This window comes from Opisthocomus hoazin, chromosome 1 (assembly GCF_030867145.1).
Source record: "Opisthocomus hoazin isolate bOpiHoa1 chromosome 1, bOpiHoa1.hap1, whole genome shotgun sequence".
Taxonomy (NCBI): Eukaryota; Metazoa; Chordata; class Aves; order Opisthocomiformes; family Opisthocomidae; genus Opisthocomus; species Opisthocomus hoazin.
Window position 1 is genome coordinate 100,391,853 of NC_134414.1, and position 21,206 is coordinate 100,413,058.

The following is a 21,206-nucleotide window of genomic DNA, read 5'->3' on the forward strand; positions in this document are numbered from 1 at the left end:
AAATACAAAACGTGCAAAGCATCCGCAGACGAATTTGAATGCAATCCCCGCTACCCTGCATGCATGACAGCGCATCAGTTTTAAGCAGGCTGGCTCTGCCTTCTGAGAGGCCGGTGGACAATTAAGTCTAAATAAAGATACCTTATCTTCAGCATTTTCGATATCTGTGGTGTCATCCCCTGTCAGAGATGACCTCCTTCTCCTCTCCTGCAGTGCCAAGTGTTTTGTTTTACACTGACGTTTCCCTGACGGCTTCTCACACTCGCTGTATTTCTGCAGCAGAGATGCATGCTGGAAATCCTCCTCTTCGTCTGTGTACAGCCCATCTGTCTTCCGGCTCTCTTTAATTTTCTGCTGTTTGGCAGCCAACCTCGAGGCTGGAGTACAGCTTGGCTGAGCCTGCCTTTTGCTGTTTGCATTGGTGGATGAAAGGCTCTTCATGTGCGGAGACACTGGGAATACCGGCAAGCCTAGACGGGAAGGAAAGGCATTACACGTTGCATGGCGTGTTAAAAGGAAAAAAACACACCGCTAGCACTTAACACACGCTCCTCGACCGCTTAAGAGACCTACCAATCGCATTTCCAAATCATTAATATTTGAAGCGTCCCACATTCGAATCGTAAATAGCATCTTGCCAGTTCACGTTACGCTAACAGTTACAACCGCTCCGATAAAACCCGCGACGCGAAACGCCCCGCGTCGGGTGCCGGGGCACTGCGAAGGCCGTGCCATGCCGTGCCGTGGCAGCTCGGCGATGCGGAGGCAGGGCGGAAAGCCGCCGCGCCGGGAAAAAACTCGCCTCCTTACCTGGAACTGCTTAATCTGCAGGGGAACCAACTCCTCCGGCAGCCTGGGCCATGCATGGGCTAGGTGTGGTGGCGGGGGGACAAGGAGGGGTGACGAGAGAGGTGGGAGCACGGCCGAGGGCTTGCTGGGACGGCACGGGGGGAACGCAAAGCTTAGGGCTAAGACAGCAATGAGACGAGGGACATCTCCTCGGCAGCATCTTTACTAGGAAAGCAAACCAAGAGAGGAGAGGCTACTCGAGGAGCCGTCCCTGCAGCAGTCCTGTGCGAACCTTCTCTCGGAAAGCACAGAGATTTTGCGGGGAAAAAGCCATCGGCTGTGTCTTCCCGAGGGCTGCAACCAGAAGCGAGTCTTCCCGTCGGACCAGAAAGCCCTGGGAGATGGAGGAACGAAGGCCAGTGCTCTGCCACCCGCGGCACGATGCCGGCAAGGCCAGGTTCTCTCCGCGGGTCACCTCTAACAAGCTGGAGCCACGATCTGGGCCACATGCAAAAAGCACGGTTACTTTTTTTTTTTTCCCTTCTCCAGAGCGCAAGCAGGTTTACAACAAAACAAGGACAGGAAAGTTGACTTTTTCTAGTCCGAATTTCCCTTGGAAAGAGAATTGAGGTGACCTCAGAACCAACTCCTCTGCAGAAAAATGAATTACAGGTTGCTGGAAAGGAAGGGACACTTCAGCCAAACAATACCGCACCACTGAGGGAAGGTGCGGAAAAAACCCTGAGCACTTGAAAGAGGCTCCTTTGCTCCGAGAAGTCTCCGAAGTGATGCTACTTTCAGAACAGAAGAGATGGCAGGAGCAGTAAGGCACAACGCTGCTCTAGAGAAGAGAGACCTTTATTTAAAGAGACTCAATCCAGAGCCAGTCAGTAAAAAAGAAAATAAAATCTACAATCCTCTTGGTGGGCAGCTTCACACTTTTGTCTTCCTTTAAATAGATCTGTGAAAGCAACTTGCAGAAGGCTTTCTAGATTAAAGATGAAAACAGAAATCCCTCAGTTCTTTCAAGCCACTTTTTCTAGAAAAAGATGCGTACCACGCCTTGCCAAGCAGATGTCAGGGAATTTACGGGACACACAATGTGCAGATTGTTCAGCAAAAATCCAGCTAAGTTTTTGAGGCTTTGCGATCCTGAAGGAAGCCGCCTGGTCGTAGGCTGAGCCTACGGATGCAAGGCTGTCTTTCCAACTCTGCAGACAGCACGATATAAGGAGTGTTTAATTCTCCTGTTCCCAACTAACCTAATTGGAGTAGCACGCAAAAAGCCCGATTCCAATACAGAAGTATCATCATTATCTCCTTAATCGCTTACTAAAAAAACAGCGACGATGGAAAGCAGCAGGGATGAGGTCTGGTGAGTGCAAAGGGAAGTAAGAAACTGCTGCATGTAGAAAAACAAGAATAGAAAGGAAAAAACCCCCACACATCTGGAGAAGGACAGAAATACCTAAAGGACGGAGGGAAAAAACACCGGAAGAAAAGCCAGTCTCGAAGCACTGCAGGCTCTCCCACGCAGGGATGCTGAGGCAATGAAAGCAGAAGTGTAATCGCCACAAAAAAACACGTACTCCAACCTGCAAGCTCCACACAAACTCCGTGCCCCACTGTGACCCTCCGCAGCGACGACAGCAGGCACCAGGCTAACTGTGCGCCGCAGCCAAGAGGTGGAGAGTAGCAATGCTATGCCCAGGAGCTTCGGGATCAACAACGTCGCAAGAGGCCAGCGCTACCCAGAAAAAGCCAAGCACCAGCCCGGGAAATGCAAGACACACAGGCAGAAAAAAGGCAAGCGATTAATCCTGGAATCCCACCCCATCTTTCTGACCACTACATAGAGGAAGGGAGAAGAAAAACAAGAGTGGGCAGGAATATCCCCAAATATCCACGAAGGGAAAAAAAAAGGAAAAAAACTGATCAAAAATCCCCAAAAACCCAGGCCTCCGACTGATGTGGGTTGTGGCGAGCCTGACTCAGAGCAGGACTTGCCTCCCTTCCCGCAGGAGCGGGCTGCGGAGAGATCCACACGGAAAAGCAGCTGCCGCGGCGTCACCTGAACGCTCGACTGTTCAGCTCCCACCCCGGCAGCTGCCTCCTCCTGCCTGCCAAGCCAGCGGCCGCCGCGCTGCCTGCAGCCCGAGGCCGCTGCGAGGAGCCGCCGGCGGCTTTCCCGGCGGCCGAGATCCTCCCGGCTCCTCTCCTGAGGGCTTTCGCTTCCCTGCTGCCCGGGCAGCGCGGCCATGAAGAGGACCGCCGGGTTTTCTGCCTGCGCCGGGCGCGCGGCTGCGGCTCCCTGGGGGACTGTCGGCAGAGCTGGCTGCCGCACCGCCGGCAGCACCGCGAGGTTACGGCTCCGCTGGGAGCCCAGCAGAGACCGTGGCTCCTGCCTCTGGCTCCTGCCTCGGCCAGGCCGAGCGGCACGATGCCCTGAGGCTGCATCACGCTCATGGTCCTGCTGCACCCCGGGGAGCCAGCACCGGCAACTCGTGAGCGGGATGAGGCAGGGCCATCAACATTTCCAGTGGCCACTGCTTGGTCACCCAGCCAGTGCGCACTGGCCAAGGGGACAAAGCGGTGGCAGCCCCGTGACAGCTTGCAATGGAACGCATGGCTCCTGCCACACGAAAATCCCACGCTGAACACGACTGAAGGAACAAGCCCAGAAGCCAGCACCCCTCTGCCAGGAGATCTGCAGGCACAGGCTGGAAATCATCCTGCCGTTAGACTAAGGCTTCACAGGCGCAGGGGCAGACCTCGATGCCCTGCTACAGCCCGATTCTTGGGATACAACCAGCTTCCCAGCAGCAGAGACCGCCACATTGGCAGGCAGTGCATGGGCACCAGGAACCGCTCTTCACAGCCCCAGAGCGAAAAAAAGCTGCAAGCGATAGGTTATATTCTCATATTCACGGTATCTGCTTGTTTAAGAGAAGTGTGCTGACTAGTCCCGGGCAAGAAAGACAAGCTGGAAGTCTCCATCCCCATGTGACTGCCGCGCAGAGGATGCTCTGTCGCACAACAGGGAAAAAAGCCCTCGTCCTAATAAACTAAGAAAAAGGAGATTCAAAGGTTTACACTTCAACAGGGCTGGAGGAACATCACCAAAGTGATCTGCACGATCTCCAGTGCCTCTGCACAATGACTGGCAAGGCATAATTTAGTCAGGTTTATGGTTTTATAGTGGCTTCCAAAATCAAGTGGTTTTTCATAGCCACAGGGTGACTGAATCTGAATGCCTTTTAGAACGGTGCATAAATTGGGAGCCACTTCTTCTTCGTTCCCAAGGTCATGCGTTAGAGAAGCCTGTCGCTGCCACAGGAGCCATTGCAGGGGAAAGCCAGAGCATCCTTACACAATGCGGCTTCTTGTTAGTGACCCTCGTTTAATCTCTACAAGGTATCACTTTCTGAAAGTACAAAGGAGAGCAGGTGATGGGCTGGGATGTTTGAGCTGATACCACGCTCGCCGAGGCAGCACACAAAGCAGGGGAGTAAGAGTCACAGCTCCTTTTAAACTAAGTTTTGACCTCCTGCTCCATGAATCCTTTTGGAGAAGCTTCCCCATCAATAAGCATCAAAGTTTGGGGTTTTCTGCCCTCAGGTAATCCTACCAAGGGGAAAGATGGGTGAGGAGCCTTAGGACAGAAGGGAAGATGACGCTTTTGCCTGCGACCGTTTTGGAGACACCACCCAGGAAAACTCTCACCAGTGCAGGATGACCTGGACTCGGTCCTTTCCATGGCATGGGACAACAGGATCAACTCTCCTCGTGCTTCTCTCTTTTGAGGGGATCTCAGCTAAACTACAGGTTCGGCCAGTTGGAGGGTGAACGTCGACCAGTTTGATGAAGATCCCAGGTCTGTGAAGGAGGCAGGAGCCCGAAGGTCCAGCTTGGAGCTCCCCCTCCCAAAAAAGAGCCTTTCCTCAAAATCAGGCAGAGGACTTGGAGGGGTAGGAGGAGGAGAAGGAGGAAAAGAAGTACTTGCAACCTTCTAGCTGAAAAGCCAAAAGAGGAGACAAGGGCTCCCTGCTGTACCCAGAGGAGATGGGGATTCCCGACAACGTGCAGGGGAACGCAGGAGGGGATCGGCCACGTGGGCTGCGTGCTGTCATTCCCCACCGGCCCTCCAACCACCCTACGGCAGTAAACGTCGCCGGGAAGGGGAAAAGCAGTGGAGCAGACAACGTGCCCGGGGGCTGAGGACAGCGGAGACAGGAGAGTGACCTGTCCGTCCCAAAGGAAAATTTGGCAGATTGCCTCCCTGGGCTCTCCCCCAGCCAGGACAGGGAACGGGCAAAAAAGGGGGAGAGGATGAGGAAAAGGAGGAAGCAGAATGAGGGGGAAAAGAAGCAGCCAGAAACACGGGAAGGAAAGCTGGCGTGCTTTGAAGAAGCGTCCCTTTAGGAGGGAGACGCTGGGAAGATCTCTGCCAGGGGCCAGCGAGCGGGGCCTTGAGGGTTTACAGGACGCGCCCGGGATGAACCAGCAAGGCATCCTCTTCGGGAGGAGGATGAGCTTTGCTCTTGCGCGTCTGCCCTGGGAAAGGCAGGGAAACCCGGCAGTGCTGAGGGTGCTGGAGGCGTTGGCTTCCCGAGATCAAGAGCTGCTAGCTGTGCTGACGCTGTTTCAGAGTCACAGCCCCTCAAATCCTACGTGTGGTGAAACGCTCTTACACCAGCTAGCAGACTGTCCACTCCCTCCCTCGCCCAGGAGCATGCCTGCGCTGTGTGCCCCCCCAGCTCTCCTCTAGAGACATAAACTTCGTCTTCACGTTATCTATGAAAGAGTATTTAAAGCCAAAACACACACACACACACACACACACACAAACACATAGCTACACACACATACACAAACACATTTTCTTGTCTGCCAAATATCAGCTACTGTGCAATTCTTAAAGAGGAGGTGTCAGTCCTTATACAAATGGACATCTACAGAAATATAAATGTAAGTTTATATATATATATATATAAAAAAAAAAGCTCTCGACAATTCCTTAACATCGGTGGCAGCATGCGTCACTGTAAATGCTAAAGCCAGCTGTTTTCCCTAGTAGTCTCTGCATACCTTGTTCATTGTCACTTGTTTTGAGGGACTCTTCAGACCAACTTCTATTGCTTTTGGCCTCTGACCTTTTCTTGGTGTGCCTTTCTTCTGTGAAGTCTTTGACCTTTGCAGTGGCCTCTGGCTGAACAGCCTCAGCTAAATCTTTCCTGCTTTGCCGGCCCAACTTGCCGGACGGGGATCTCTCTGGTGACACCTGCTGCTCCCATAGTTCCCTAAGGTGCTGCAGGTGACGCTGCTTTTTGGGATGGAGCCCTGTTAATTCAATGCACACCTTCAGGTTGGTCACCTCATTACAATTGGGCTCTTCTAAGTGGTTAGAGGAATTGTTTGTCATTTCCCTCTCAGGCCAGTCATCTAATGGAAAAATAACTAAAAATTAATGAAAAAAGCCCCCTCAACTTAAAACAAAAGCTACATTTCACTTTCGGGGCATATAGTCTCAGCTTTACCACCACACTATGCATTTTAAAGGTTCGCTCATTAAGGGTTACATGCACTACAGTAACTTGCACTGCTGTGGCTACAGTGTCCAACGACTAGTGCTTTACCCTTATATACCAAGTCTTTTATATATACATATATATATATAGACATATATATACATACATATATATACATATATGTAATTTTAAGTGAAATGACAGTGCTCACATTAGTAACTATCAAGTTCAAAAATGGAAACACATTAAGCCAAATGGACGTTCCTTTCACAAGACATTCCTTGAGAGAGACCAAAACAAAATGCTGTCTTACCTTTGGAGCTCTTCCTCTTTTTTGCTTTTGACATAAGTTCATCCTGCAGTTCATCCACAAAGTTTTCGTCTTGGCTGCCATCATTTTGCACTCTCTCACCAGAGTGTTTACGCTTCCTGTCCAGACGTGGACATGGATGTTGGCCAATATCTTCCGTTGGCTGGTCTTCCGCTTTTTCATATATAGAATGTCTCTCCAAATAACATTTCTCATTTGAGAGATCTTTTTCCTCTGGAGTTTCAAGAAAGTGACCTTGGTTGTTTTCTGTACTAGTAAAGGTACCTAAAAATAAAAAAAAACAACACCACAAGACCTAATAAATACAAAGCAATTAGTTGTAAGAAAGCTACACTCTCTGATCTCTCCAGTGTCATCTCCATCATGACTTATGGCTCATGAGGCATGCAAATAAACACAGAATTGTACTTCAGAACAAGTCTCCTCTGGTCAGCCTAAGGCACCAGTTTTCTTAACAGTTAAGTAGAAAACCCCCAAAAGCGCGATACTTTGTGTTGGTTTTACATCACTTTAAGGAGTACAATATTCACAATACTTGTATCCATCGAAACACCACAATACGCTTTTGTAAATAAAGAAACATCTTTAGATATCGAAAGCCCAGATCCTTTCAGAAAGCAACCTCACCCCCCCAAAACCGTGGTAAGTAATAATCCAAGCTCCACTTTGCAATGACTTTGTTTTCAGAAATGCCTTCTGATGATAATAAAGTATTAGTTTTTCACTAACTCCTAACCCTTCCCTCACTTCTCGCATCAAATGGCGGAGTCTGACTTAAAAGCATTCCTCCCTTCTCCTGGAGATACAAATGGGATACGGAGCACACACACACATACATCGGAATACCACTAAGAATAGCTGTGATATTTCGCAAAAAGCACTACTTGAATCCAGGGTTATAAAAAGGCTTCCTCACTTCAAGTAACCAGCCAGCCACTGTACATGATGTGATCTTTGCCACCTCCTTTTAAAACAGACCTCTTTTTTCAGCGAGTATTTCCAGCAGCAGTGAGCGGGTGAGCTTTGAACCCCTTACTAGAAACTAGTCTCCCAAACTAGCCCCAACACACCTATGTTGCCACGCTTGCTCTAACTTCAGCTTCCCCCTCTTCAATACTGTTCCCCCAAATTTAGAGACAGCTTAAGTGATTTTAAATGGATGTTTGACTTAAAATGGCACTTCATCATCATCTTGAACAGGTACTTTTTCTTCGGTTTAACCAAACTAGGCGAGGCATGGTTAGGCAGACGTGCAGTACAGACTGCAACACGGTTAATCAGCTTCCTATCTACAATCCTTGCCTGGACAAGGTCCTGTGCAGCCTGCTGTAGGTGACCCTGCTTCGCCAGGAGGGTTGGACTAGATGACCCACAGAGGTCCCTTCCAACCCCGACCATTCTGTGATTCTGTGATCCTCACAAACAAGCTGGTTTTCCCACCTGTTTTAGCCCTCCTGGCTGACCAGTACTCTTTCTGCACATCTGTCTCTGTTTGGCAAAGCGTCTGTAAGCTCCGTCCTACTTCCCCACGGCTCGCTGTCCCTCTTCCTCTTCCTCCTCCCTTTTCCTTCCGGCTTCTCCCACTTCCCTTCCCACAATCACATCTCCCGGTTTCCCACCCGGACTCCTGACAGCTCCATTCCCTTTCCCTCCCCCTGATCCTCCCCATCCTTACACCCCTGTACAGCCTGGCCTTCAACTTCTGCTCTTCCCCCTCACAAGGGCAGACGCTGCTCCCCTGGAGCCCCCTGCAGCCCCCTGTCCCCTCCGAGACCCACCACACCAGCACCCAGGCACTGGCAGCCCCTGCATGCAGTCCAGCTCCATCCCACCTTGTCCTGAGCACACCTTCCTACAGCTCTGCCAACACCTTCCAGTATCACGACCGTCCTTGAAATACCTGTCGTCAGCAATAGAAGGCTGGGGGCGGGGGGGGGAAACAACCTTCTCTAATGAGATTTTTCTTTACCACAGCTTGGAAATGGCTCTAAGTAGCACCAAAGGTCCGAGAGATGTTTGTGGGTGTTTGTGGGCACCAGAAGACACCCCAGCATCGTTTTTATGCTGCTCAGAAAGCTGCCTTCAGGGCTGCTTTATAAAACAGCAGACAATATTTGGCCGAGAAAAATCAAAACAAAAGCTGACTTTTTCCAGGCGAGCGGGACGCTTGGGCCTTTCTGCTACTTGGCGGTGCTCCTCCCTGCGAGGCCGTCTGGCCAACACCTGCTCCCTTCAAGACTTTAAAACGCAGTTTGTCACACTTCTTCCAGCCAGCAATGCTGACACGTTCTAGAAAACAGGTATCTCGGTTTACTGTGACTGTGCCTCTAAATAGTCAGTGTCCCCCGAATCAGAACAAATCTGGCAACACCCCGTGCTTGCACATCTGGCACGAAGATGCTGCCCAACAGCTGTACCCTATAACCACACCAACGGCACGGCAGTCCTGTTTCACACAGCATAAAAGAAGCTGGACCAGCCGGGTTTTCAGTATCGCTTTAGCAATGCTTCTACTGGATTTCATTCTACATTTTTAATGCAGCCTGCTATTTTTCCCCCTGCCATAAGGAAACATCACACTTACACGCTCAGTTTCCCCAAAGAGATCGGGTAAGGGCGCTCCCGCTGTTTGTGACCTTCGCGACGCCAGCAGCCACACGCCGCGGCTCACGCCGAGAGCCGCCAGATCGGGACAGCTTTCCCGCTCCTAACACCGTCTGGCCTGAGAAAAGGCAGGCACATCCTGACCAATTCCCGGAGAAGCTTTCGCAGGGTCAAAGGAAGTAGCAGGCTGTAGCGGTGGGGTTCGACGGTCTTAATCTTTGGGGCTTGCAGGAAACAGCAAGCCGATTCCAGCCTGCCACCACCGACCCGCTGCAGATTAATTCCCTCTCCGTCTGCGAGAGCACTTGGCACAGCGATGCCAAGCGCCACTCGCTCAGGCCGTCTGTGTTAATACATAGAAAGGAGGGCAGAGACATTTGCTGCAACCTCGCTAACAGCTCGTCACCGTCGGCATTTCTCCGGGGCTCTGCGTGCCACGGAGAACAGCCCACACCCATTGAAATTTATCCAAAAAGCCCTCCCTGCCAGCGGCTCTGCGACACCTCTGCTTCCGCTCTCCGGTCACGTCCGACGGGGACCCCTCAGGCGACCAGAGCTACGTCCCCTCGGCCGCCAAGCCAGCAATCCCGCTGCACACGCGTCTCTCAAATCCGTCCCGCTAGGCGCAGTTAAGACCATTAAGAGGAGCGACATCTCCGCGCGTTAATCCGGGTTGTGTAACCATCCTGCACCGACACGGGCGGACGGCGACGGCGAAACCGGGGAGCCGCATCCTCGCCTATCTTCTCCGCCGCTGATGCTCCCCACCTCTCCTACAGCCGGATTTTCACCGCAGAAGAACAAAGGTCAGCCGCTGCTCGGGACGCGGCACAACCCACAGGCTGCCAGGCTCTCTGCGCAGCTTGCACGGACACGTCGCACGCCGAGGTTTTTTCCCCGTGGCACAGCGGCGACCGCCTCACGGAGCGCAGGCTCTATTAATATTTTACCACCGGATTCCACTCTGTCCTTAAACTGTTCTGCAAGCAACCCGGATCAGACACGATGTCTCCCCAAATTAAGAGACAAATGTCAACATGAGGCACGGCAACATAAGCATGTCGTGCGTGCCCAACAAGGACAAGGAGAATTTACTTGCTTTTGTTTTCCCCCTCCCGCCCCCGCCATGTATCTACAATATCCTTTTCTCCACCCAAGGAAGAAAACAACAAAATAATACTTAAGAGTTTTCACATCATCATTATTCAAACAGTGACGAGGTTGCCAGAAACACAGGATAAGTGCGGAGTTCTCACAGCAGCACACCTCTATGAGTAAGGAGATTAAACTCTTCAACGTGTTCCTTCCTTAAGCCTCCAGCACTCGCCAGTCTCACGCCAGCTGCGAGAGCCAGCACCACAACCCAAACCATTTCTCACTGTCCTACCAAACGAGAAGGAAGGGAGAATTAAGAAGGTGCTTATTCGCACACGTTTTCTGCCTTCAGCAGCATCTCCTCGGCGCAGGGGTTACCACCTCCCGAGAAGGTTACACGCACACACGCACAAACGCGCTACCCAAAAAAAGCTTTCCTTCGTTTTTCCATCTTCCTGTCGCTGTCAGCTGCTTGAGACCAGGCCCGCCCATGCGATGCAAACACGGAAACGCATCTTGGTGTTTAAGCTGTGATTTTTTTGCTGAAATAATACAGCAGCTAAAACCAGCCCTTCCTCTACCCTGGAGCAACCTCTCCTTGCGCTCACTTGCGCAAGGCACCCTTTATTCATCCGAGGATGGTAATGACTATCCAAATGCTAAAGCCGAGTACTCAGCACGGAGATCACCACTTCCTAAGTCTCCGAGTATCCCATGGGGCAGACGGAACCCAGCTGAGCTCATCTGTCCCTCCAAGCACCTCTGCCTGGGAGCTCTGCACGCTTGTTTCCTTCTGCCCAAGCCTACCCACACTGCACAAACAAGCAACTGCCATTCTCCTCGCACAGACTTCTGTTTTTTCCCCCTTTTCTTTTCACGCTATGTCCTGTGGCAGGAAGGTAATGACTGACCAGGGCAAAGGACATGTTTGCTGTCTCCATCTTTCACTTGTTCAGGTACACAGACAGCCCAGCGAGAAAAGCAAAGGAGGGGATTACCACGCAAAGGGACACCAGCACCTCGCTCCGATGCTGAAGATCAGCTCTAAAGGCTTTGGCACATTACGCCATTTACTTTCACACATAGAAACCGCTTTAACTTTTTCCCCATGACCTCACGGCTTAAGATCAGGCTTTTAACATCTCGGGTTTTATTTTTCCCAGCTAAGGCTTAAACGAGCAGCGTCTTCCCCCTAGAAAATTAGATAAATGGGTAAAATCATGCTCTCCGATCAAGAAATTCACAGCTTGTAGAATTTATTCAATCTTTCACACCCGGGTATGATTTTCAATACCACTAGCAGAGCTTTGTTGTGAACCGACATGCGATCATCACATGCCTGTATTGATGCGCGTGTCTGTGCCAATAGCTTAAATCACTTGATCTCTGAACAATTCTATGACTCATGACATATGCATCCCATAATTTATCATCTTTGCGCTATGGAAATGCACCGGAGCAGCATCGCCTCAGCAACATTTACAAGTCACCTTGGCAACAAAGCAGCTTCGCGGCTGCTCTCAGAACGCCCGGCAAAACCTAAACGAGATGGGAGAGAATTAAAGCACTTCTACTTTACTCCTTAGCTTTAATGGCTCATTAATTAGCTAACACATCTACCTTCCTTAAATTGGGCCTTTTTAAAAAAAAAAAAAAAACACCAAAAAAAACCACACACAAAAAAACCCCACCACCTTTTTTACCCTCCTCCAGAAGGCACAACGAAGCTTAAGCAGGCTCTCCATACAGCAAAGCCATACAGTGCCAAGTCAGAGGAAAACTTTAAGAAATCGGATATCGTGCCTTCATTTGCTTCCAAAAAAGTCTGTACACGTGCTACACAGCCAGGAAAATGAGCAAGCCCCAGGGCAAGCTAAAAAAAGGAGTTTCCATCCCATCCGACGCCTCCGTGAGCATCACCTGCCCGTGTTATTTAGCCTTTTGTTGTTGCTGTGGTCGTCGCGCTGGCGGCTTCAGAGGAGCGGAGGGCACGAGCAGCTGCGGGGCCCCGACGGGCTCCTGCCCTCTGCGCCAGGCACGGCTGCAGGCGGCAGCGGAGGGGCCCTGCGAGCCGGCCCCGCGCCACAGTCGCAGTTTCGGTTGCGGCTTCCTCTCCCCCGCCGACACCGGGGAGGCGAGGCGCTCGCGGCGGGGGTCAGGCCTAACAGTTCGCCAGCTGGCCCCCACACGCCCCGCTCACACGCGTGAAGGCGCGCTGCTTCGCTTTTCGCCGGCGCTGGACGAACGCTACGTGAAAGGAGGCGAAACATCTTCTCGGCAGCAAGATCGCTCGCGGCGGGCAGGCAGGAAAACGGAGGAGGTTGCAAACCATCAGCTAGTTCCCGTGCGAGAGAGCTTCAAAGCCAAACGCATCGACAGCGTGGTTAGAAATGGGAGGGAAAGGGAAGGCAAGCGATAAGCAGCCCCGGCTCTCGCTGGTGACAAACGCAGGGGACGAGCGGGCAGAGCACATCGCCCCTGCACCAGTCGCTCGGCGAGAGATGCATCAAGACCGCCGGCGGCTCAAGCTCCCCCAGAGCCCAAGCCACTACACTGGAGGCACTCCAGAAGTGTGAGACTCGGCTCCCTGATTTATCAGCTGCTGTCCCGAGGGGCAGGAGGTGAACCACCACGATAAAAAACTTTTACTGAGACCTGAATCTGTACCAGTTAAGTATTTGCTGCCGTACCGGCAGGAATACAGAAGAGGAGCTCCCTCAGCAGAACAGATCTGGGCTTTTCGGAGTTCAGACATTCGGCCAAAGTCTGCAATGGCCTGTTAAGTCAGAGGTAGCTAGCAGAGGAGAGGAATGAGCTAACGTAAGACTGAACATACTTTCCCTGCTTCCAATAGTTATTTAATAGCCTCAAACATACTTTAGCCAGCAGATTCAAGTGCCACAGACCTCACCAAACGGATCGATTTAAGGACGCAGCACCATACAGCGGTCCTTTCGCAGGGATGGGAGCGGGGGTGTTTCAGCACACAACGACGCTCTGACACTCTTTCTCCCCGCTGCCCCCCCACTCCCTCCCCCGCACCCACCCCCGACCCCGCAGACGACCGACCCGCTTTCCTCTGCTGGACCCATCTTGCCCCGCGGCCAGAACAAGCTGGCAGGACCCCGCTGCTGCTGCTGCTCTTCCCGCTTTCCAGCACACCCAGGGTGGAATCCAACAGAGGACGTCACCAGGGCAGCCCGAGGAGCACGGGAGGCTGCCCGCGGGAGAGCCGGGGTGGCAGCCTGCCGAGCACTCGGCCTCGGCGTGGGCACCGCGAAGGCAGCAGTCAGCGTCTCCCTCACCGAAGCTGCCTCGATACAGCTCGGAGCAGGGAAAGCTCGCTAGGCTTCCAGGGGCTCAGCCTACCCCTCCCCATCCTGATACCCTCTCCACTTCCACAATTCAAACTTTCCCTTGTTCTTTCGCCAGGCCGATCTTTGTTGAGGCTGCTATTTCAGTGACAGCAATACCACCGTAACTTGATTTAGGTGAGTAACCGAGCAAGTACGATTGACCAGCATGCTCTCTGCCAAAAGCATTAACCAAAGACCAGAACAATAATTCAAAGTTATTAAATTGCCTGAATGAAATTTTCTGCTAGCCCTACTCATGAATCTCCACCTACGGAGGAGCACACTTAACCACCGAGTTACACAGCGCGCGTGCGCGCGCGCACGTGCACGACGCAGTCTGCAGTGTGTTTCCTCTAGTTTTGCAATGCTTTCAGCGTATTTTTTTTTCAGAACAAAGTAACAGCAGGAGGAACGGATCGATTTCTTAATTATATAGGTAAACGAAAAAAAAAATGGGAACTGATGGAAGCCACAAGCCTACAGAGTTACCAAAAAAAAAAAAAGTCATTTTTCTTGCATACAGTAAAAAATCTCTTAATACCATTTATTTATCTTAAGTTTATCCTACTTTTAGGACAACATTGCTAGCACACATGTTCCTTAGCCCTCCGACACCTTGCTACAGCCTACAGGGAGCAGCCAGCCCCATCTGGAGTTCCACAGCCAGCTTTTACGGACAAGCCAGTCTGGCAGCTCACGCCCCTTCCCGCTCCCCATCACCCCGCCGTCCTTCATCCTTGCTCTGCCTGGAAGCTGCGATATTGGCATCTCCCAGCGCTACCGCAACTTCAAGGAGCCTGAACTCCCTTCTCGCTCCTCTCTTCCCCCACCTCCTTTCTGCATTTCAAACGTAACCTTGGACCTTTGCTTTCAGTGGTTGATGCGGTACCCCATCAATTACAAGGACGCTCTCTCTAAGACAGCAACTTTGGTGACAGTAAACCGTCTCCTGACAAGGTGGCGCGACGGTCACCCGTAAGCTGCAGACCCCAAACCACGGACAGAGAGCGCGAGCCGCGAACACCAAGATTACGCCGCCCGCGCAGCTTCGCTGCCAGCTGCCGCGGCGCAGAGACACGTACGCGCTTCAGAAAGCCATCTAAATTCGCTTACATCTGTCATTGTCATTTTGGTCAGCAATGGCATCTTCCAGAGCGACAGACTTTGGCTTCTTTTCACTGTTTCCTTTCAAGTTTTCCCAGTCTGCCTGGCTGAATCTGCAGACCTCTGAGTCTTTGGTTGCTGTTTGGCCTTCTCTCTCTTTCATCTCCAACTCTGAGAAGCGCATCATTGCACGCTAGAAAGAGAATTGATATGAAAAAAAAAGTCTTGCGATAAAAGCCACTTCATTTACCTTACCTTATATGAAAGCATTTCCAAAGAAAAATCGGCTCTAACCCAAGGTTTCAGATAGATAAGCTACAGCAGGAGTTTAACACACCTGACTTGTAAAACAGTGTTCTAGCATCTATATGCAAACAGCCACACAATTCTTTCATACATAAGTGTGTGTGTATATATATACAAAAGATATATACAAATGTATACTGTATATAAAACAAAAACATTCCATTTTGGAGGTAAAAAGAGACAAAAACAAAAAGAGAAAAAAAAAAAAAAAAAAAAAGAACAACACAAAACCATACAATGAATAAAAACGACCATGGCCCACAAACTTCCCTTCGTGTATTTGGAAATGAAATTTAACTCAAAGGTTTATGTAAGAGTCTAGTAATAAAAATTTGAAGAACTGACCTCACAGTAAGCAGCAGGTAGACATAAAATACTGTCCTCTTGTAATCCTTCCATCTATGTAATTAAAATGGGCACTCAATGGATCATTTAGATAATTTCATCCATTTTTATAAGCACAAACCAATTCTTTTCTTAACAATGCAAAACAATTTGGCTTAACTCATCCCTTCATTAAAAACAAAATACCTTAAGGATATTCCTATACAATATCTGTCTGTCATCCCTCAGCATCAACCTCAACACCTCTCCTACTCTTCCCTGCGCGTTCGCTCGGCGCAAACGTTGCCTGGGACCCGCTAACGCGTGGCTGCGAGTCCTCTCCGTCAAGCGGCACGTTTGGCATGCTAATCACAACTTCTGGGTACGCTTTGCTAGCCAGCACTGCAGGCCAGCTGGGAAATTACAGCCATCCCTAGCGCCGAGGCAACATGCACGCCTGTCCGACTCCCCTCCGCAACTGCACAGACATTTCATACGCACATTAACATTTCTATCAGATCTTAGTAACAGCCCTTTAAAGCTTACTAGCGCGTACATACGTAAAAGCCATACATCCTACCCTTCACGTCGCCTCGGTCTCGTTAACTTACTCTGCTACTTAGAACCGTGTCTGGCGAGTACGCCCTCACCAAAAAAATTTCCAATTTCCCCACCTGCGTTGCTTCTCTCAACTTTTAAAACTTGACTGCAACTCGCAACAGAGAAATAGCGACAAAAAGCGCGGCGGCCGTCGGACCGCGCGGACTCACCTGCAATGCCCGCTGCTCCCGGCTCAGCTGGCTGGAGTCCGCGTACAGCTCGGTCGTCACACACTTGAATCGATCACCTACGTAACCGGCAGAGTTTGCGATCCTCTTGGCCAACTTCGACGGCTTGGGTTTCAGTATTTTCCCATCGGCAGAGTCTGCGTCGTCGGCTCCGTCTTTGGCGTAGGTCTGGCCGGCGTCGATGCTCGGCGGCGCGGTCCCCATGCAGAACGGTTTCGCGTCCTCCTGCACCTTGCCGAAAGCCAGAGCCGGAGCATCGCTCTCGTGAGCGCTTTCCAAGAAAGCCGGTGAGGGCTGGACCACCACTCTCTCTTTAGGCTGGCTCACGGATAAATCTTCTTTCCTTAAGCCGAACACCGAGGAACTCTGGGCTGGCTTGAAATTATAGGTTTCGTGAAGATCATTATTTCTTCCAAACTCCTCTCTCATTACAATAAAATCTCTGTGCTGCGACGCCTGCTCTACCTTGTGCTTTGTAGGGTCATTAGCCTGATTACTGCCTTCCGCAGCAAAACCGGCTTTCGTTACGTTGGCTTCGCTCTTCGCCTCTTGCTCGTCTCGCAGGAGATCCGGGAAGAGGTGCTTCTCGCTTTTGGCCGAGCTCTTACCGTGGCCAGAGCTCTGGTGCAATTTCATGCTCTTGTCGCCGGGTACTTCGAAATGCATCTTCCCTCCGCTCTCCAGCACCTCCGGCAAGCGGCCCCGCAGAGCCGGCTCCTCGTAGCGGACCCTCTCGTGAGACCGCGACCGCCTTTCTGCCTTCTCCTCCTTGCCGATGTCCAAGGCCGAATGCTGCAGCAGCATGGGGTGCACCATCCCCATCCCCAGCGCGTCCTGGTAGGTCATGAACTCCCCCCGCCCCGCCGGCAGGCTGTAGGGGAGGCCGGGTTTGGGAGCCAGGTGGCCGGGGTAGAGGCTGCCGTTGGGCAGCAAGACCGGGTGCGGGTAGACGTGTCCCTTCCCGTGGAGGGAGAGAGGGCTGATGGCTATCCCCTCCGGCACCGGGTACGGGAGGTAACTCCTTGGGTAGGGGAGAGGCGGGGAGCGGAACGCCTCGTTGGGCGGCAGGAAGATGGGGCTGGAGGCCAGGGCGGTCTCGCTTGCCTTGAAGCCGGCTTCCTGGCTGCAGGATTTGGCCACCTTGCTGCCATGCTTCGCGGGGGTGGTGGCGGCGGCGGGCTGCCCGACGTGCTGTATGACCGAGGCGGTGCTCTCCGCGGCGCTCCGGGCCGTCTTGGCGCAGTCCGCGTTGCCGTTGGGAGCCGGCGACGCCGACGCCGGCCTCCCCCCTGCCGACACCGTCCCCGAAACGCTGCCGACGACCGCCTCCGTGCCGCCCATCCTGGGGCAGGAAGAGCTGCGCTGCTGCGGGATCACCCAGTCCAGCGCCTTGTTCTTCAGCTGGACGCTCTTTCCGCTCTCCTCGCCGGGGCTGGGACCGGGAACGATCCAGGAGGACGGCGCCGTGCTGATAATTTCAGGCCTGTAGATGGGGCAGCCGTTGCCGGGAGAAATGGTTTCTTTCGGAAGGATGTCGCCGCCGGGCAGGTGCGTCCCCCCTCCCGCCCTGCCGTGCACCAGCACCGTCGTCGGCATCACTTTTTTACCGTGGTCCAACTTGCCGGCGGTTTCCGCGTCGACCACCTTGGCCGACAAGTCCAGGGGTTTGTCGGTGACGTCTTTGGTCGGGGTCTGCTTCTCCAGGAGCGGGGGGGACCTGCCGTCCTTCCGGTCGTGGCCAGCTTTCCGCGCGTGGGGGGCGGCCGGCGGGGGGGCCTCCCCGGCATCGCTGCCCTTGGGGAGCTTCCCGTTGGAGAGGCGGGAGGGTGGAAACTCGCCGCCAACGCTGACGTAGGGCTTTGGGAGGGTGACGGCGGAGGACGGGGAGGTGGTGATCCTGGGGAAGTGTTTGTGGAAATCGGCGTAGGCGTCCCCCGCCTGGGCAGGCAGGGGGAGGCGGGGGGACGGCCGGGGCGAGTGCGGCAGCAGGAGCGCGGGGTCCGCCGGCATGTTGGCAGGGGCCGGCTTGGCGGCGGGGACCCGGGGCTGCTTGCTGCTCTGGATGTGGGGGTAGGCGTGCGCGTCGACGGGGTTGCCGGGGCTGACACCCATCTTCCACGACAAGCTCTTATCCGGACAGTGCACCAAAGGCGGGATCGCCGGCGAAGCCGAAGCGGTCGAGAGCCTCATGGGCGATGCCAGCGACGAAGGGATGTGGGGGGCAACGTAGTGGGAGGGAGGCAGGTATAAAAAACGTTCGCCGTTCGTACAGACGGGCGAGTAAGCCAGGTGCTGCGGTAAGCTGTAGGTGGACTGCTGAGGTAGCAATGCCTTGTACATGTTCAACGAATACTTATTTGGTGAGTCCAGGAAAGGGTATATGGTGGGCGTCGCGCCCTCCATATAGGGGTTTACCCAGGGGACCCTTAGGTAACTAGCACCATTGACACCGAGGGGACTCTGCTTGTCGCCCGCAGCTCGGTCCAGACCCAGCGTCTCTCCCGTCGGGACAGAGTTTTTTTGTATTCCAGGTGGTGTTTTGTATATCGCGCTGAAGCCGTTCGGGGCTTTTCCAGAAACAGCTGCGTTTTCTACTGCTTCAGGGGGGTTAGACTTAAACTGTATCTCTGGATTTCTTTCGGGAGTAAATCCAAGCCCAGCTATCGAACCCGCAGCATCCCGTGATTTCTCCGAGCCGAGTCCACACAAGCTGGAATAGACAATACTGCTGGGGACTCGGAGTCCTTCCCGCATGAGCCCAGACCTGTCCATACTCAGAGCTGCCAGACTGTCAATCCGATGTGCTGTAGTCGCATCCACCTTTACAGAACAAGAAGTATGTTACTTTCACATTCCACCACAACCTCAAGCTACAGACACGCCAGCTTCTGGAAGAGAAACACCACCGATACAAACACCTTGTTTGTCGTGAAAACATACAGAGGCCGATAGCGCTGCAGCACGGGAGAACAGGAACCTACGGGGCAACACGTATCACCACTAACATCAAGACAAACCTCTCCACACCCAAAATCAATCGGCTAGAAATAAAGGCGTGAGGACCCATAGCCCAAGCAGGCAGGAGCGGCCCAGAGAAGATGCTCGGTGGCACCGCTCTCCTGCAGCAACCAGCTCCTCAGCCCCAGCCCTGCCAGAGCAAGAGGATGTGGGCTGGCAGCGTGGAGAGCGGGAAGAGAAGGATGGAGAGCCTCTCCTCCTCCTCCGGGACTTCTCCCTCCGCCGCAGCCCCGCTCCAGAGCTCGCCACCGCCACACGGTTCACGGGGCGAGGCGCCCGAGGACACAGAACGAAGAACAGTTCGTTGTCGAATTTCTTCCCCACTCGCTGCTCCCTGTGTACACTCAAAAGGAGAAAACCACCAACTTTGCTGAAACGTTGATGTACTTAACACTTACACAAACTACTCTTGTTAGACATACGGGTATGCTGCATAACATTATTCATAACACAGCGAAACCAAGAATACGATGTCACATGACAACACACCACCACAATGTCAGCGTCAAGAGATTAACAAGATAAATAAACAAAGTCCCATTTCCCTGTTTCACAGAAACAACTGGTAGGTGCCCAAGCCTGGCCAGACGTGCAATAGAAAGGTTGTTTAATCATTTCACCAAATGGATTGCGTAATAACATCCGGGGGTGGGAGACAAGGTGGGGAGGACAGGCACGGATGCAGCTGCAGCACGAAGCTATAAACTTCTTACCACACTGTGATTCAGGTGATTTTCTTCCCTCAACTCCAGTCTGCTTTTCGGTGCATCGCCATCGTTAACAGGAATTTTCCTATTAAGAAACAGAAGCTTACTATTTGAAAACATGCTGCGCCTCTCAGATCAGTACAAGATTGTACCACCTCCAGATTTTGATTCCCCTACAAGTCCCATATGATGCCATATTTATCCTTCCGCGTACTGATGCACAGCAACCACTTCAGAAAGCAAGGACTGTTTGAAAGCAAGTAGAAAGGGTTTTGACAGCAAGAACACACCGAGCACACCTCAGAGCAGCCTCTCCCAACACAAGTGATTTTTGTCAAGGTCTTCTCTTCTGCCTCTTGCCCTTTTATTTTTCCAAGGAGAGAGTATCCCATTTTAAACATACCTTGTTCATGTACCACCATAAACGCCGCCGAGGAGAAAATTAAAACACACACACTAATATCATACAAACGTCAGCCGTTCCATGCTAAAGAGGGAGCTGCACATCTGTGCCATACCAGTGTTGCAGCGCTGGGACTTGTTATCACAGAAAGCACCGATGAAGAATATACCTTAGTGCCAAATTTCAGATCCCACGGGATAAAAATCGCTGACATGCAGCAGAAGGAAAGTTTCAGCGTTACCCAAAAGAACTCCTTTCAATCAAAGTGCTTCAAGGCACACATTACCTTAAAGCAGAAACACAATTTTAATGTATTTGCTTTCAAAAGATTCACCTTTCCCGCATGTAAAATTATTATCCCTAAATAACTGGGAGGAAAGCAGGGAGGGAGGGTACGAAAGCAAAGCGAGACGTTTGGCCGTCTTCCTTCAGCTTATGTTTGCGACCAGTATTCCCTGCAAAGGCCAAAAACTTTTCCCAGCTTCTTGGAGGCTTTTCACACAACAGTGAGAACATGGGCTCAAAGAGAAGACAGAAAAACATTAAAACCGCACAACACTGGCATAGAGACAGCAGGCGTACCTGCAGCTTCTCCTCAGCGTCGCTTCGATTCTTAAAAAACTGAGATTAAAGGTAAGAGGACACTGGCCAGCGCCTGTGTCACCCCATTGAAAATTACTAAAGACTGTGATCTTAATCATCGAACGAACGATATTCAGCAGGAAAAAGTGAGGAGGAAGAGAAATTCCCTGGTGGGAAACGGAAAGGCCACTCTTCCGATCTCACAGGACAAGCTGTTGGTAACGCCAAGTCGCAGGCAGGAGCCCCACCGCCGTAGAGAGCCATCGCAAGA

At 52.2% G+C, this 21,206-nt stretch overlaps 1 protein-coding gene across 8 annotated transcripts in view; it reads right to left on the reverse strand.

Annotated features, from left to right (window-relative positions):
* The window catches only part of BCOR (BCL6 corepressor), a 57,804-nt gene that overhangs the window by 17,397 nt on the left and 19,201 nt on the right, over window positions 1-21,206 (reverse strand). For 4 of the 8 annotated variants that reach the window (XM_075430658.1, XM_075430648.1, XM_075430676.1 and 1 more), the window contains exons 3-9: window positions 19,957-20,035; window positions 16,208-19,045; window positions 15,459-15,512; window positions 14,817-15,000; window positions 6,631-6,912; window positions 5,878-6,231; window positions 142-470 (exon numbers count right to left, since the gene is read on the reverse strand). In XM_075430658.1, the coding sequence (XP_075286773.1) occupies window positions 142-470; window positions 5,878-6,231; window positions 6,631-6,912; window positions 14,817-15,000; window positions 15,459-15,512; window positions 16,208-19,045; window positions 19,957-20,035 (4,120 nt within the window). The remainder of the gene's footprint in view (window positions 1-141; window positions 471-5,877; window positions 6,232-6,630; window positions 6,913-14,816; window positions 15,001-15,458; window positions 15,513-16,207; window positions 19,046-19,956; window positions 20,036-21,206) is intronic. The other 4 variants (XM_075430692.1, XM_075430700.1, XM_075430684.1 and 1 more) reach the window with 4 other exon arrangements.